At 41.9% G+C, this 16,993-nt stretch overlaps 1 protein-coding gene and 1 pseudogene across 12 annotated transcripts in view; both read right to left on the reverse strand.

Annotated features, from left to right (window-relative positions):
- The window catches only part of LOC143358945 (thyrotroph embryonic factor), a 209,737-nt gene that overhangs the window by 11,551 nt on the left and 181,193 nt on the right, over nt 1-16,993 (reverse strand). For 4 of the 12 annotated variants that reach the window (XM_076796554.1, XM_076796547.1, XM_076796573.1 and 1 more), the window contains 4 exons: nt 5,905-6,032; nt 3,560-3,797; nt 1,165-1,322; nt 73-210 (listed from right to left, as the gene is read on the reverse strand). In XM_076796554.1, coding sequence (XP_076652669.1) covers nt 73-210; nt 1,165-1,322; nt 3,560-3,797; nt 5,905-6,032 — 662 coding nt within the window. The remainder of the gene's footprint in view (nt 1-72; nt 211-1,164; nt 1,323-3,559; nt 3,798-5,904; nt 6,033-16,993) is intronic. The other 8 variants (XM_076796564.1, XM_076796582.1, XM_076796505.1 and 5 more) reach the window with 6 other exon arrangements.
- Nucleotides 2,931-3,502, reverse strand: LOC143361662 (uncharacterized; annotated as a pseudogene).

Here is a 16,993-nt window from a genome sequence, read left to right on the forward strand (position 1 = left end):
ACGTTTGGAGTTTGGTGTTGTCGTCTGGTTCTAACGCGCGTTCGTTAATCTAACAGGCGTGGGAAGATTTACTTCTTTCTCGAGGAAGCCGGCCCTGAGAGCGATCTGGTTCTCCTTCATGCGGCGCGCGTCCCGTGATCGTTTCGCTGCCATGTTGTTCTTCCTACGACGCGCCCAGTATTTGTCATCCTTCAGGTCATCCGGAACGAACTGTTGGTCACAAGCGGCGGATCATAGGGAACAGAAGAAAATTAGATTAGAAATTGGCTCAGTTATAAATAGGCTCGAAGCGAAGTCTTCTCTGTTCTGTGACACCTCGCCTCGGGGACCATCGATGTTCGTTTTCTCGAGCTGGGAAAGGGTCAAGCTTGTCCCAAGTCGATTTAAAAAAATTAAGAGACTGTGAACACGTTGAGAAATCGTTAAGAAAGAATCTCAAAAGCTGCACATTTAAAAAGCTAAGACATCTAACAAGCAATTCGAAGTTTGGAACTAGTCACACTAATTTTTGTATTTTCTTGTGTCCTTCGCTGAATGCACACATGATTTTTTTATGGCCATTTTGGAATGCAATGTAACTAGTATATTTGTACGATTTTATCGTTGTAATTAGTCTGCGGATCTTCAGTAATTTTAGTAAATTGAAAATAGCACATTAATGTTCATAACTTTTTGTAATAAATGTATAAAGTCCGCAGTCTAGTAGTAATTCACAAAATAATTGATCTGTGCGTCCATTCAGCCTTAGGAATCATTTGTGTCGACACTTAAGGTCCAGATAAAACTCTTTAACTGCCTATCCGAGAATCTAGAAGCGGTTAAAGTGTTGCGGCAGTGTATTTCTAAGAATATAGATTTACGGTAGATTAGGACAATTGTGTCTTATGAGTTCGAGGATGGACTCGGCGCAGCAAAAACTGCAAGGTGAATAAACCATCAACTAGAAGAAAGAACCAACTTTAATGAAACTTTTCGTTCTTCCAACATAATCGCTCATAACTTCTATATTCTCATTCTTATCATAATACTCTCGTTACACGAGCATATCATTTTATAGCAGAGAATTCGCTCTGCTCAAGAATTTATCAGACATCATTGTCAATATGCTCGTGTTCGCGAGTAATTCGTATAGAAATATCAATGAAGAAATTTTTGGCAACACACCGAACTCACCTGCTTCCGTGATTTCTTGATCATCGGTTGGGGTTTGAGCTCCTCGTCGGAGAAGGCCCGGGTGCGTGGATCGAAGTCTCGCCCCGATGAGGCCATCGAGAGCGCTACAAGAGACAAGCCATATTGTATTCGTGACGAGTCCTCGGAATCTGTCGCGCGGAGAGGGAACAATCAATCGGTGATTCTCTAATAGCTAAATAATTAAAGAGATTCAAACTTCTGTCGATAGGAGTAACAAACATATAATACGCAGATACAAGAGAGAAAAAGGGAAGGAGATAGAGGTAGAGAGAGCGAGTCTAAAGAAAACTGAACGACATCGTCAACTCCCGGGCCTAAATCGATGTTTTGATGAGAGGAACACAAGAGAAACGATCTAGCGGACATTATATGGAAGCCGAGACTTCTACCGATACAAGATACTGGTATTAGATTGGTACTGTTGTATCTTTGTAATTATCTGGGACTTCGAGGTTTTGGAACCTTGGTGCCTTGGCCTTTGGGGGCAATGGGACTTTGGGAGCTTTGTACCTTGGGCGCTTTGGGACTTTGGGGCATTGGGACTTTGAGGCGTTGCGAGTTTGGGGAGTTGGGACTTTGGGGCGTTGGGACTTTGGGCAGTTGGGACTTTGGAACGTTGGGCCTTGGGCGCTCTGTGCTTTGAGAGCTTTGTACCTTGGACGCTTTGGGAGTTTGGGGCATTGGGACTTTGAGGCGTTGGGACTTTGGGGAGTTGGGACTTTGGGGCGTTGGGACTTTGGGCAGTTGGGACTTTGGGGCGTTGGGACATTGGGGCGTTGGGTCTTTGGGCAGTTGGGACTTTGGAACGTTGGGCCTTGGTAGCTCTGTGCTTTGGGAGCTTTGTACCTTGGGCGCTTTGGGACTTTGGGGCATTGGGACTTTGAGGCGTTGGGACTTTGGGGCGTTGGGACTTTGAGGCGTTGGGACTTTGGGGCGTTGGGACTTTGGGCAGTTGGGACTTTGGGGAGTTGGGACATAGGGGCGTTGGGACTTTGGGCAGTTGGGACTTTGGAACGTTGGGCCTTGGGAGCTCTGTGCTTTGGGAGCTTTGTACCTTGGGCGCTTTGGGACTTTGGGGCATTGGGACTTTGAGGCGTTGCGACTTTGGGGAGTTGGGACTTTGGGGCGTTGGGACTTTGGGCAGTTGGGACTTTGGAACGTTGGGCCTTGGGAGCTCTGTGCTTTGGGAGTTTTGTAACTCGGGCGCTTTGGGACTTTGGGCCATTGGGATTTTGGGGAGCTATGACTTTGGAACGTTGCGCCTTGGGAGCTTTGGGACTTTGAGGCGTTGGGACTTTGGGGCGTTGAGACTTTGGGGAGTTGGGAGTTTGGGGAGTTATGACTTTGGAGAGTTGAGACTTTGGAGCTTTGTATTTTGGGAGCTTTGCGACTTTGGGGAGTTGGGATGTTGGGGCGTTGGGACTTTGGAGCGTTGAGACTTTGGGGAGTGGGGACTTTGGGGAGCTGTGACATTGGAACGTTGGGCCTTGGGAGCTTTGGGACTTTGAGGCCTTGGGACTTTGCGGAGTTGGGACTTTGGGGCGTTGGGACTTTGGGCAGTTGGGACTTTGGAACGTTGGGCCTTGGGAGCTCTGTGCTTTGGGAGCTTTGTAACTCGGGCGCTTTGAGACTTTGGGGCATTGGGACTTTGGGGAGCTATGACTTTGCAACGTTGCGCCTTGGGAGCTTTGGGACTTTGAGGCGTTGGGACTTTGGAGCGTTGAGACTTTGGGGAGTTAGAGTGTTGGGGCGTTGGGGCTTTGGGGAGTTGGGACTTTGGACCTTTGTGCCTTGGAGCTTTGGGACTTTGGGCCGTTGGGGCTTGGGTGCTGTGTACTTTGGGGTCTTTGGGATTTTGGGGAGTTGGGAATTTGGGGAGTTGGGATTTTGGGGCGTTGGGCCTTGGGAGTTCTGTGCCTTGGGGGCTTTGGGACTTTGGGACGTTGGGACTTTGGGGCTTTGGGAAGTTATGACTTTGAAGAGTAGAGACTTTGGAGCTTCGTGCCTTGAGAGCTTTGTATTTTGGGAGCGTTAGGACTTTGGGGATTTAGGCCTTGGGAGTTTTGTGCCTTGAGAGCTTTGTATTTTGGGGCTTTGAGACTTTGGGACATTGATACTTTAGGATTTTCGGCCTTGGGAGCTTTGAGAATTTGGGGTTTCGGGACTTTGGAGCGTTGTGACTTTGGAACGTTGGGACTTTGGGGCTTTGGTAATTTCGTGCTGTGATACTTCGGGGCATTGGGATTTTCGGGCTTTGGGCCTTGGGGGCTCACTCTACTCTAGAAGACTGTGGGCTTTGAAAACTCATTTCCGATTCGAAGTCCCTGCTCCAAAGGAAAGAAAAGCCGGAATCGAAGCTACTCACTGGAGTCCGCGGGCGAGGGAGGGTTCATGGTGTCGGGTGAGCAACATTCGCTCGGCGAGGGTGATCTCTCGCGCTTGGTCACGGGCTCCAGGTGAACCCCGGCCGGTCCCTGGTGTCCAGGTGCTTCGGTGTTGTTGATCTTGTGTAGGGGCCCGGTCTGCGTCGTGCCCTGCCCGCCGCCGGCCACGCCGTCCGCAGGAATGCCATTCTCGGAGAGGAACTCGTCGAGATCCACGTACTGCAATAGGGTATCGGTCATCTGATGACTCTTCGGGAGGACTATCTCTACGCGGCCGGTGCAAAATGTCGCATCCTCTCCAATCTCGCTTTTTTTGTAAACTGTGTCGAGACTGGCTCGAGGTGCATCAACACGCGTCTTGGGGTTCGTTAGAGCGTTCTATTCATTCAGGGACACCTTGTCCGATATAACGATCCGGTCTGCTCGTTCGACAGACCCTTGAAAGGCTGGGTTTCGAGGTGAAGCATTTATAATTATAATTAGACTTCTTTATTTCTTCCTTTCGATTTGAAAAATTGACCTTTACACTGTTTCAAATTGCAGTTATTCGTTCTTGTGATAAATGCATAAAATGATAATAATTAGACTGCGGATCTTTATGCATTTATGGGTTCTGAAAATTTTCAAAAAATGCTGGAGTATAAAATCTGACAGAATTTAATGCAATTTTTATTTATTTCAGACCTGCAGAGACTACTACCACTGAAAGTAAGATTTCATTTGATTCAACTTTCTTAAAATTCGTCTAAAAAAAAATTGCAAAATGCATGAACATCCGCAGTCTAATAATAATAGTCACAAAAGCTTGACTAAATATTATTGGCTAAATAATATTGGCCTTTCTAGGGTTAACTGTCTAGAGCAGCACTTAATGACCTTGATATTAAATGAAACGTGTTAGAACAAATGATCGGAGTTCCTTGTCTTGCTATACCCTTCTGTCAGCGATGATGAAGCTATGGGAAACACCCTGGAAGCAATTTTTGGTACATCTTGCGGCTGCATTTTGTCGAATGGATGACAATGATGTATTCTATAGGCAATTATGATAACTGAACAAAATATTAGAGTGTTACACAATTCTTTGTAAATCCATACCCGTTCTTCTACGACGTTTATGTTCGTTTTTCTTATTTCTTCTGCTACAGTTGTCTAGCTGTTCTTTTTCAATTCGCATGTGTTTTCGTTTCTGTGAAGATGATCACACTTCAAAGAGTTTCAATAGATCAAGCAATCAATCATTCTACTTTGCAAGAAAAAATTCTCTTCGAAACTACTGATGTACGTGTATTGTTCAACCGAGAGTTGTAGCAAGCTTAATTACCGTGTTTAATCAGGAAAACAATGTTCTAAGCAAGCGAAAAAAAGAATGACTAGAAGTGAATAAAAATACGATTGGGCGGTGAATAATTTTGAAAGTGTTTCCGATAGCTTCATGAATTTTTACAGAGGTGTGCTAAATGCCTAAATCATTTATTCTAAAGGGAATTTGCAACGCGAACGACGACAGTGTTATTTACAACGAACTCGGAACAATCTTTCAATGTACGATTAAATATGAAATATTATTATGTATTAACGGACACAGGGTTTCCCCGACAATCTGAGAAATCTTCATCGATCCTAATCTTTGGAGTGCGACTTCGATCCTAATCGTTAAACATCGACACACATTTAATCAGATAGAGCTTCAACAAGCTATATTGTCAAAGTACATTTTATCTCAACAAATAAATATTCACTGAACACTGTTCGTAATTCTCAAGAAATCTTCGAAAAATCTCGATGGACACGTGGAACCTGCTAACATGGAGCGGGAGTTAGGGCAATCTTAAGGAGACTTTTTTTTTTGGAACGAATACAGTGACTTCTCGATATATGTCAACAGCACGGGTCTTGCCAGCGTCGTGTATCGTGCAGGAGACATAACAGAGCCGTGTTGTGTTTACACTCCTCGGCGCCGAGGCCTGTCGAGCTCCGCGGTAGTGGGGATAATTCCGCGACGTTTATCGTCCAGGCCTTGGCGACATATATAGAGAAATCACTGCAGCACTTTCCTCGAAAGTAAGATTAACGAATGATACTGACGGGATCGAGCGGAGAACAGAAAAAGAAAACAGTTGTCGGTGGCCGTACAAAATGAACGGGTCGGATTAATTATTGTCGTTCGTGATGAGACAGAGGGCCAAATGAAAATCGGGACGGAAGAGATCCTAAAGCTTTCTACGAAAGAGAACGTTCGATCCTGTTGTTTCTGTCTTATTTTTGGGATTCAGGTTCAGCCGGGCTTGCGGCGGGCTTACCGTGTTCGCGTTTTTGTACATACATGGTTCAATACCTTCAGGTCGGCATCATAGGGCAGAGTTTTGTCCCATAGGTTTGGGCCGAGGAAGGCGGCCTGCGCTTCCACATTGCCCCATAGCTCTCCGTCGGCGTCCTTTTTCTCTTCTTTCCCTGAAAACACACAAAATCCGAGCTTTACTCGTTTTGTACTACTTTTTAGCACGTACACAAACAATTTACAATATTTCATTGGTATGTGAAACTTAATTTTTGGAAGCTGCGGTTCGCTGATTCTTATTTTTAAAATTTTCTACACGTCCCTTCTCAATTTTTTGATAACAGTCGCGATAATTCTGGTCATTTCTGCTATGAAATAAACTTAAATTTACAAACTCCTTATTACTACATTACCACCTAGTGGATGAATCAAATATTAATAGGGGGCACATAAGTACTCAATTATTTTGAAATATAAAACAAACTTTGTACTAAATTTTTATTTCTTAATTTATTATATAATCTCCATCGTTATCAAGGACAGTTTGCCATCTTTCCGAAAAATTGTCAATCCCCCTCTTATAGAAATCCAGGGTTCGTCAAGCAAAATATGACTCAAGGTGCCTCCTTACATCTTCTACATACAATTCCATAAACATCGCAAATTTTCTTTGTTGTTACATTAAATCCCGCATGAAAATGGAAAAGTTTGCCATGACGAATATGGTCCTCGGAAGGTACGGACGCGGCCATTTTATATTTTGAACACAGGCTGCTTTACCGGAAACTGTAAAAGAATACGTGTTTCCTCTTCAACGATCGGTACAGAAATGAAGGCAAAAGAAATTCTTTGCAAATAATCGATTACTTATGGTTACCCCTAAAATAACCACACTAAAATAATCAACTTTTATATGGAAGTCCAGCTACATTGGACTCTTATAGTTTTTGCATCAAGTATTGATGTTAGCAAATTACAAATTCACATTTAGTTATTTACTTGCTCTGCATTGATTAAACTTCTGTCATTCTTGAAAAATTTTAACAAGTTGAAAGTAATAAATGCATATTTTTAATTTCCTTTAATTTTTCAAATGTTTTGCGATTTAAGTGTCGTCCCAGTGTTCGCGCGAAGACGACGAAGAAACGCTTAAAATAAAAATAGCAATGTTAATATCTTCAAGTAAGCTTCTCCGGAGGCTCTATTAAAATGCTGCAGCAAAATTTCGCGAAGGAATTAAGTTGGACTCTTCAGGGCCGTTCAACGAGGCTCTTTTTCGTCGAAAACGCGGATTCTTCCTGAGAGTGGTCGACAGCGGAACGCGAGGGAAATAATGTACCAGCGAAATGTTAGCACACACGTTCTTATTCAGCTTTAGAATACGCGATGACACGGTCCCCTGTCCTCACCTCGCCTCTTTGCACCTTTTCTGCCCCTAGCGTTTGCAAGCCGCAGAAAAGATAGGAACGGAGAAAGATAGATAGAGAGAGAGAGAGAGAGGGAGAGAGGGAGAGAGGGAGGGAGAGCATGGCCATCAGAAATTGCTTCGTGGAAGAAAAGAAAAAGAAAAGAGCGCCGGGATTCGTGGCTGGCCTTGGAGATGCTCCTCCAAAAATAGTGAGGCCTAACCACCGCCAACGCCATCGTCCTCGAATCTCTCTCTATCCTCTCTTTCTTTCGCGTTCCTTCCGCGTTCTCCTTTTTTCTTCTTTTAGCCCCATCGAGAACCGCGTTAATTGTTTGCGATGGCCGGCCGCACAACGTTCCATCCTGCCGGTCTATGGCTATCCTTGAGAAAGCCACGGTATCTCCTAGCCTAAACCGATACTATAGCTCGAACACAAGCTTCGCGCTCTCGCGCTTTGGATGATCGAATGGGTTGGATGATGGATCGACGAGGAGACAGCACGATTTTCGGGAAGTTTCTCAAACGCAGTCCGCTCCTGATCATTCTTATGCAGATTGGTCTGCTTGGAAACTGGATTCGCCAGATTTTTGTAGCACCTTCTGAACCTCCAGCAGATAATCGCTTCTTGGAGATGGGGAAGCCTGGAAAGTAGGTCACTAACATTTTTCTGGGACTTGTTTTCAGGACCTGGGCTCGAAGATGATGATTTCTCGGAGGTGCGTCTGGAAATTAGACTTTAGAAATTTTTCTAGGACTCCTCGAGTCTTGGTTTCAAGATGATCACTCCTCGGGATGAATTTCACTAGAAAATAGATGTCGAATATTTTTTTCTCTTGGGACTTTCTGGACCTTGGCTCGAAGATAATGACTTCTTGGAGTTGATTTAGCTAGAAACTGGGCTTCAGAAATTTTTCTAGGACTCCCCGTGTCTTGGTTTCAAGATGATCGCTTCTGGAGATCAATTTCACTAGAAGATAGATTTCAAATATTTCATTCTGGGCCTTTCTGACCCATAAGATGTCATTGTAGACACAGTCTGCTGACTGTGATAGCTCCTTGCCATGTCATACCCTACCATAATCACTCTACATTCCCAACATCCCGTTTTACAATTCTCTCGAGTATTGGACCCCGGGGAGCAAACTGTCGCGAGCCGAGCGCTCTTAATTCTACAGAAGAAAAGAGAATGTGCGGAAAATTGCGTAGAAACTTGGCAATTACTTCAGTTTGTTCGAACGGATTGTAATCACCGGTTGAAACACCTTGAACGGAAATTCACGGTGGGGCGAGAAGGAGGAGGAGGAGAAGTATCGCGCCGGTTTTCAATCGATCGATCTTGTCACGGTGAAGGATCGAGGATGCAAGCCCGGCACGGGAGATCGGTACGATCGCGACGAAAAGTGACGGGGGACGGACGTTTTAAACGCCTAATAACCATACGGAATACGCCGGGTTTCTGCGTGCACGCCAGCTAAACAACTAAACAACGACAGCTCGCAATTTGGTTCAAGGCTACCGGTCGTCGCCAGCTCTGCGGAACTAATCTCGCGTTGGACAGGCGGGGAACTGGCGGCGCAATGGCGACCGAGGAAGGGAGCAACGGAGACGAACGACGGAGAAGCTGCGAGCGAGCGAGAAACGGCTGGAGAAACCAGCCGGGAAACTGGAGAACGATGGAGAACGCCCTGGCCTCCTCGGAAGTTAGGCTACAGCAAGCTGATCGAGAGACGATAAAGATTGATTGTGACGAGGGAGGACGCCTTGCACGTGCGCGGAGAGGGGAACTGATCGCGACAGGATGAAAATGGATCCCAATAAGGGAAGACATTTTGGAACAAGCGTTAAATGGGAGAAAACAATGAATCCCAACTGCGATATGAAGGAAGAAAGCGTTTCGCTAGAAGTTAGAAAACGACTGCATATTTGGAATACAGAAAGCAGTCAGAGGTCATTGGAAATATCGAAGAAATTGGGAATCCATTGCGAGGTTAGATAGTCGGCCATTTTGGTCGCAGGAAGTGTTTGGTTACGTCGAAATTGCAAACTAATTCGAGATCTTGAAAATAGCAAAACTATCGCAAAATTGTGACCAAATTAGAAAGCTTTGAAAAACCGCACAAAAATGTTGAGATGTTGCTTTTTTGTTGTAATTTATTGGAAATGCCGAAGAGTATGGTTATCGCAATGTTAGGAAGCAGTTGGCCATCCTGATCGCAGGAAGCGTCTGGTTACGCCGAAGTCGCACACTAACTCGATATCTTGAAATAACAAAACTATTGCAAAATTGCGACCAAATTTAAAATCTTTAAAAAACCGCACAAAAATTTTGTGATGTTGCTAGGACGTCGGTAAGTTATTCGAAATGCCGAAGAGCATGGTTATCGCAATGTTAGGAAGCAGTTGGCCATCCTGATCGCAGGAAGCGGCTGGTTACGCCGAAGTCGCACACTAACTCGATATCGTGATAATAACAGAACTATTGCAAAATGTTAAATCTAAAAGATTAAAAATTACAAATTAAAAATTAAAAATCTTTGAAAAGCCGCACAAAAATTTTGAGATGTTGCTAGGACGTCGGTAAGTTATTCGAAATGCCGAAGAGCATGGTTATCGCAATGTTAGGAAGCAGTTGGCCATCCTGATCGCAGGAAGCGTCTGATTACAGTTACGAAGTAACCGTCTTGAAAATAAGAGAACTATTGCCCATCACTTTACAAACCGCTTCAAAGTCTCGAGGATAAGAACGGAGTAAAAATTTTGAGCGGAGAAGTATAAGTTTTAGAACGATTAGGTATTTCGAAGTTAAGCAGCAACTTGATACCTTGATGATACGACGCGTCCTCTTCTATTACGAAGTTAGGAAATGATCGAACACCGCGCAGGTAGAAAGCGATTGGCTATCGCGACGTTGGGAAGCAATTTGATATCTTGATGATAGGAAGCGTTCGGCTATCGCAAAGTTAGGAAGCGATTTAATAAATATATTTGATGGTAGGAAGCGTTTTTCTGTCGTGAAGTCAGAAGAGGAAGCGTGCTCGAGGATCGCGAAGACAGGAAGTGTTCGGCAATCATGAGGACACGGAGGATGTTGAAAATTGTGATGAACGAGAGGGCTATTCCCTTGCACGCTTCCTGGTTAATCGGGAGCGGAGAACTCATTGCAGAAACGTTTTAAGAGATGAGAAATTGAATTCCGGGGCGAGGGGGGTTGGCGAAAAATTTTTTTAAATTGGGACACCATAGTCAATTAAAGACTGGAGCGACAGAGTTGATTAGATGGAAGATGAAAATTGATTGCGATGAGAGAAAGCGGTATTTTCTAAATTATTCTAACTAACTTTTTGGCTGAATTTTATTTTTATAGGTTACAGCTTGCCAATATGGCCGCCACTGCAACGAGGAGGTTATAATTTCAGCTCCTAGTTACTTTATTCCTTTTACGTTTATTATAATTTTATAAGTCTCAAAAATTACACTTGGAAATTTTGATAATACCGTAATTTACCGAAGGGTGAGTAAAAAGATATATTCAAAATGGTGCTGCGAGTTAAACAAAATTTGGAAAATCGCGACAGTGAAAGACGACAAATTAGACACGAATAATGAATACACAACGAACTCTCGATATATGTCAACATCACGGGACTTCCCAGCGACAGATATCGTCCAGGAGACATACCCGAGCCGTGTTATGTACCGGGGATAATTCCGTGACGTTTATCATCCAGGCCTAGGCGACATATACAGAGAGATCACTGAAATTGTCATCCAAAATACAAAGATTCATCGGCCCAATACACGGATGATCGACAACAATCTACGCCAAAAATTCGAGTACTCACAGCCACGTGATACCTAGCTCCCGCACCGGAAGTAATCCACAGAGCCTCCGTATCGCGTAAGACGATCACGATTTCGAGATGATCGACAGAGCGCGAGAACCATGATCGAATCGGCACGAAAAGTATGCGGAAAAGTGGCGCCGATAGTCGGATCGGTTTGACCGAGTTTCTAACTGGTTTGGGACCGCGTAACGAAACCGGAAGTGTGCCGTAAAGGGCGCGAGCGGCTTGTTCTGAATCGGGCCGGAGACGATTTCCGTTAACGGTAGAACCAGTTCTCCGGTTCGCTCCTTCGTTACACCGAGACCGTGCTTCTAATTACTACGTTCTCCCCCTCTCTCCCCCCCCTCTCTCTCTCTCTCTCTCTGTGTGTGTGTCTTTTTCTCTCCTCTCCTCTCCCGTCATCCCTGATCCACCGCGCGAGATATTCCTTTACGTAATCGGCAACACGCGAGCGTTTTACCTGATGCTTCAAGTACGATGTGAGTCACCGGTGTCCCGCCAACTGACGGAAAAATCGAGACGAATTGTTCCTCCGTTGTTGCGCCGAAGAAAACAGGAAAACAGATATTCCGCGCGGCCTTTGATCAATCTCCCGACGATGACGATTTTGTTTCGCGTACGACGCGACAATTGCGATTTTTCCAGCGAAATTGGACACCGCCGAGTGCCATTTTTGTTTGGAATTTTACAGTCCTTGAAATGTTTTAAATGATTTCAAAGCGATTGTTTCTCCAGCAATTTTTTAAACCCTTAGCACTCGAATGGTGCCTGTATGGCACCACTAAAAATTGCTGTATCATTATTCAAAATATTTTTTAGATTATTAAATTTGTTTGTATTTAATCAATTACTAAACATTTCGGTATTGTAGAAGCAAGTTGCACCATTTTCATAGAAGGGCAATATTCTAAAAGCAAAGGGTTAATTATCTAGTTTCTTGAAATACAAAAGAACATTAACAAATCTTGAAAAAGAAAATGTTTGTGTTTTACGCATAAAAGACTACGGTAATTGCGTCTGCTTCGCTGAACTTTTTTCCGGTGAGAGGAAATAAGCACGACACTGCTCTGACGAGTGTACAGTGAATTCTCGATATATGTCAACAACGAGGGTCTTGCCCGCGACATATATCGTGCAGGTGACATACGCGTGTTATGTTTACACTCCTCTGGCGTTCGAGGCCTCCCGAGCTTCCTTGCCATTCACGGGGTATACCTCGCGCTAGTGGGCACAGTTCCGCGACGTTTATCATCGAGGCCTTGGCGACATATATAGAGAAATCACTGTATTCGGTTGTATTTATATAGAAAACCAAAACTGCAGGTCTCTTCGGGTCTCTCGGGTTTTCTTAAAGGCTTGAATTGCTTGATTTTCAATAGGGTATATTTTTAAAAATACGTCTTATATGAAATACTTAGCGACACAAGTTCGGAAACAAATAGTTTCGAAATTGCTGTTAACCAGTTAGCTGTTTTTGACGAGTATACTCGTCATGAAGAAATGGCAATATTTTGTGTCATGACGAATATACTCGTCAAAACAGCTATACGGTTCATTTTTACGACTCATTTTAGGGAAACATTTTTCAAAGAGGTCGAAACAGTTAATTGGTTAATAATTGAAGTGATAATCGCGTTTTGTGTGTGTTGGAGATTGGCCCGAAAAATTCCCGGGAAATCGCGAGAGCACGGGTTTCGAGTTCCGCTCGAGGCGGCCAGGTGAAATTTGAATTCGTTTAATCCGTGCCGCGGAATAAAATTACCATTAGAGTCTCACGCAGTTGCGTTCCTCGTGGAAACGCGCCTTACCTTCGGCTTGATTCGCGATAAACCGGTGAAAGGGATTTGAAAATGCGTTTTATTAATGAACCGCCGGCGATTTCCGTTCTTTCAGCCGGTTTATCTTTGTTACATATCAATTATCCGCCACGGTTTCTTGCTGTAACTCTAATCCAACGAGCAACGTTACACTTTCATAATCCCCGCTCGTCGCGGCTCATTATTTATTATACTTCGCTGTCCGGATGATCGCCGGTGTTCGAGTGACCTTACTCTTCCGAAAAGGGTCCGTAGACGATCGAGATATTTTTTGTGATTTTTTGAAAATATTCTTGACACGTTTCCGTTCCTTTATCGTAGACGGAATCTTTATCAGATCAGAATTTAATTAGATTCTATTAATAACGTTGGCTTTTAATAATATAAAAATGCAAGGACTGTGGTTACAAATGTTCTTAAAATTGAAGTATAACGCATGGATCAAGATAATGAAATATATCTTCTCGTACATGAAACAGTAAAATAATTTGCAATAAAAATATAATAATCATAAAATATAATTATAAAATATATATTAATATATTATAAAACATAATAATTTACAAAATAATAAAGCATAACAGCTTGTTTATGTCGGAACTATGACTTAACAAATTTTTCATTCGTAACGCAGAATATTTTCTTGGACACTACGATCATTAGATGCTCCACTCACTATGATTATAATGTGTCTGCATTAGTCACGGTACTATGCACTAATTGAAAATAAATTGCCTCAAATTTTCTTAAATTTCCTACAGGTAGCGTACGATGTAATTAGTGATCTAAAAAAATTTGGTTTCCATTGAGAAAAACAATCGAACATCGAAATATAAAAAAATAAAATATAAAAATAATAAAAATTTATAGCAAATTATTGTATTATTTTGTATTTTCTTATTTTCTTATTATTTTTATTTATATTAAATTGTCAATTTATGTATCAGGCACAATGGCAAACATGGACATTTCTTTCGCAAAGATAAATTTTGCGAAGAGCACAAATAATAAAAAAAAATGGCAAATGAAATGTTACTATTATTTTTCTTGTTACGTTGCTCTTTTTTTATTTCGTTCGAGCATCGTCACGAAGTAGAAACGCGAATCGATGGTTTCCGAGCAGCGTACCGTGCGCAACTGTTTAAAACAGAAAAGAAAATGGCACGCGAAAAATAATGGACAACAACGGCACCGTGCCACCGCGTTTGCCGCGGATAAACAATCGCATTTGTTTGGAGATGGTTTCCTGTGGCCTTGGTAGTCCGATACTCGGCTATTTCGGACGATAGATCGAATACGAAGTGAAACTGAAATCCGTGATCAAGGTCTAACTCGCGATCGAGTTTATATCAAGTACAATCCCATTGGAACGTACAACCATCGATTCCAGATCCCGTGCTGCAAAAATTTTAATCCGCGCGTAATACTCGCTCAAGTCTCAAATGATTGCAGCAACAATTATGTCTCGCATATTTTCCAAACTAATGGCAAAATTGTAGTCGAAATATTTAAGCACGGTTATGACCATATAAAAAAACAAATTTTTATCCAAAATGTTACACCTTTTGCTAAAACAGCGGTCTCCATAATTTTTAATTATTTTACTTCTTAGTTCTTAAGCGAAGTATAACTCTAAATGAAGAATTATTTTATTTAACACTAGATTTACGGGACCCGTCAAAATGGCGGATCCTAATATTTTTAATTTACGAATATTGAGATTGTAAAGATGCACCCCTGAGGAAATATTTAACAAATTGATTTCTTCGGGTATATGTTATTAAAAAGATGGCTACAAATTTTAATAGATACATTCATGTTATTTTTCTAAAGTAATGTATCAACAATTCTATGAACGGTCAACTTTCGAATATTTATAGAATGTTTTTCGTTCGGTTAACCCGTTAAAATTCTGTAGTTTATAATGTATCAACAATTCTATGAACGGTCAACTTTCGAATATTTATAGAATGTTTTTCGTTCGGTTAACCCGTTAAAATTTTGTAGTTTATAATGTATCAACAATTCTATGAACGGTCAACTTTCGAATTTTTATAAAGTAATGTAAAATAGTAATTTTTAGTGCTCCCTAAACGTAGTGTTGAGTCGATGTGACTGTCTAAATGTTTGTGTTCAATGTTAAACAGCCAGAATAATTTTCATTTACCTAAAAAGAAAATTAGTCACTTCTACTTGTAAATGTTTATAAAGCACCATCGCCCCCGAACGAGCAAGCAATCATCGGCCGATGAATGATTTGTGAACTGGCGGAACGTTATTGGCAGAATCTCGATCGTAAAATGGCGACGCAATCATCTGGGCGACGAGGTTAATAGATTTTTACGGAAAAGCGGTTTACGGACCGTTCCTCAACGAAGATGACGGCGGCTTACCGCACGCATAAATCATCGATAACGCCGACAACGGAACGAGATTTACTGATCGTAAGTCAGCGGTGTCTTCCATCTTGGTTCCTCTTCTTGCAGGCCAAGGGGAAAAATGGCGGACGGCCGCTGATAGCGCTTCTCCATTGAATCTATTCTGATTGACGTCAATGACAACTTGCGGTACTGACCACTGCGATTTTCGCTTTGCGAACAAATGCGAACGTAAAAATATTTTTATCCGATGTGACATCTTCAGACATTGTTGTACGAGAAGTTATGGTGCTATAAAGTTAAAGAAAAACCGGAAAGTTTTCCGGTCGGGACGGACAGCGATAGAAATTTTAATACCGGATTTTTAATACTGAAAAACGTTTCGCGTAAAAGCGGAAAAGCTTTATAAGGTTCACACATTGTTTTAATAATTTATAGATTTAATATTATAACTGTAAAAAGCCCATGTTTTCCGAGCAGGAATTACTTTTTAACGAGACAACGTAATTTGTTGTTTCCTACAAAAGAAAAAGTGCCAACTGGTTAAAATCAGTTCGTTAGATATTTTCTCTAATTAGATTAAAGCCTTCTTTGTAATTCTTACGTGGACAATTTATATGCTCGGATCCTTTAACGGCGATAGAACGAATAACGAAGTTCGAATGACGAAGTTCCCCCGCGAAAAAGGAAATTTCACTTTTCAAGTTTTGCGGAAAAGTCGAGCAGCGTTTTTACGTAACCGGCCGAGCAAAAGTTTGCGAACCGGGGATCCCCGGGCTGCCGGAAGTACACGGTGCGTTCCTTAAAATGCTTTCTCTTTTCGAGCACGCTCCAATTAGTGCGCTCTTCTCTAATTACCGACGCACGTTACCGCTCGCTCGGCGATTACGCGTCTGGAAACAGGAAAAGGATTACGATGCGGGATTCCGATACTATATAGTGCTCCGTAAACATACAATCATCACAAACACCTGAAAACCGCGTATTGCTTTCCCGATAAATATTCATCGCTCCACTTTTTCAAAACACAACGTTCTAACCAAGTCTAGCTGCTTCACAGTAAAAACTTTACTGTTTCCTTCCTTGGTGATTTATTATGCTAGAAATCATTTTCGAAAATCCCACAACTGATCACAGAACTTATCAACTGACCGATGTTCAGTCAATACTAATTTGTTACTAACAAAGTCTAGTTCGCTGACAGCAAGAACGATTATAATAAATGTTTATTTTCTCTTTCTGAAAATTTATGGTGCTAGGAATAATCTAATAATGAGTAGAAATTGATTAATGCTCCTATAAAATGGAGATGAAAAAGTTAAATTTATAGTGCCAGAAATAATCTAATAATTAGCAGAAATTGATTAATGCTCCCATAAAATGGAGATTAATATAATGGAGATGCATATAATTGCTGATTTTATTAAAATTCTACTCGACCTCATAATTAAAAAAAAAAGCTTGAGCAATACTCTTCCTTTCTAAAGATTTATGTTAGAAAAAAATCTAAAAATTCACCAAAACTGTTTAATGTTTCCACAAAATGAATATTCTAAAACAAGCATAAAAATTCTGATTTTAATCAAATTCTGACTGAAATTAAAAATTGCATAAATGCTACTTTTTCTGTTTGAGGATTTAGTGTGCTAGAAAAAGCATTCATCAATTTTTGTGAACCTTTAAATT

The sequence above is a fragment of the Halictus rubicundus genome, chromosome 1, assembly GCF_050948215.1.
Source record: "Halictus rubicundus isolate RS-2024b chromosome 1, iyHalRubi1_principal, whole genome shotgun sequence".
Classification (NCBI taxonomy): Eukaryota; Metazoa; Arthropoda; class Insecta; order Hymenoptera; family Halictidae; genus Halictus; species Halictus rubicundus.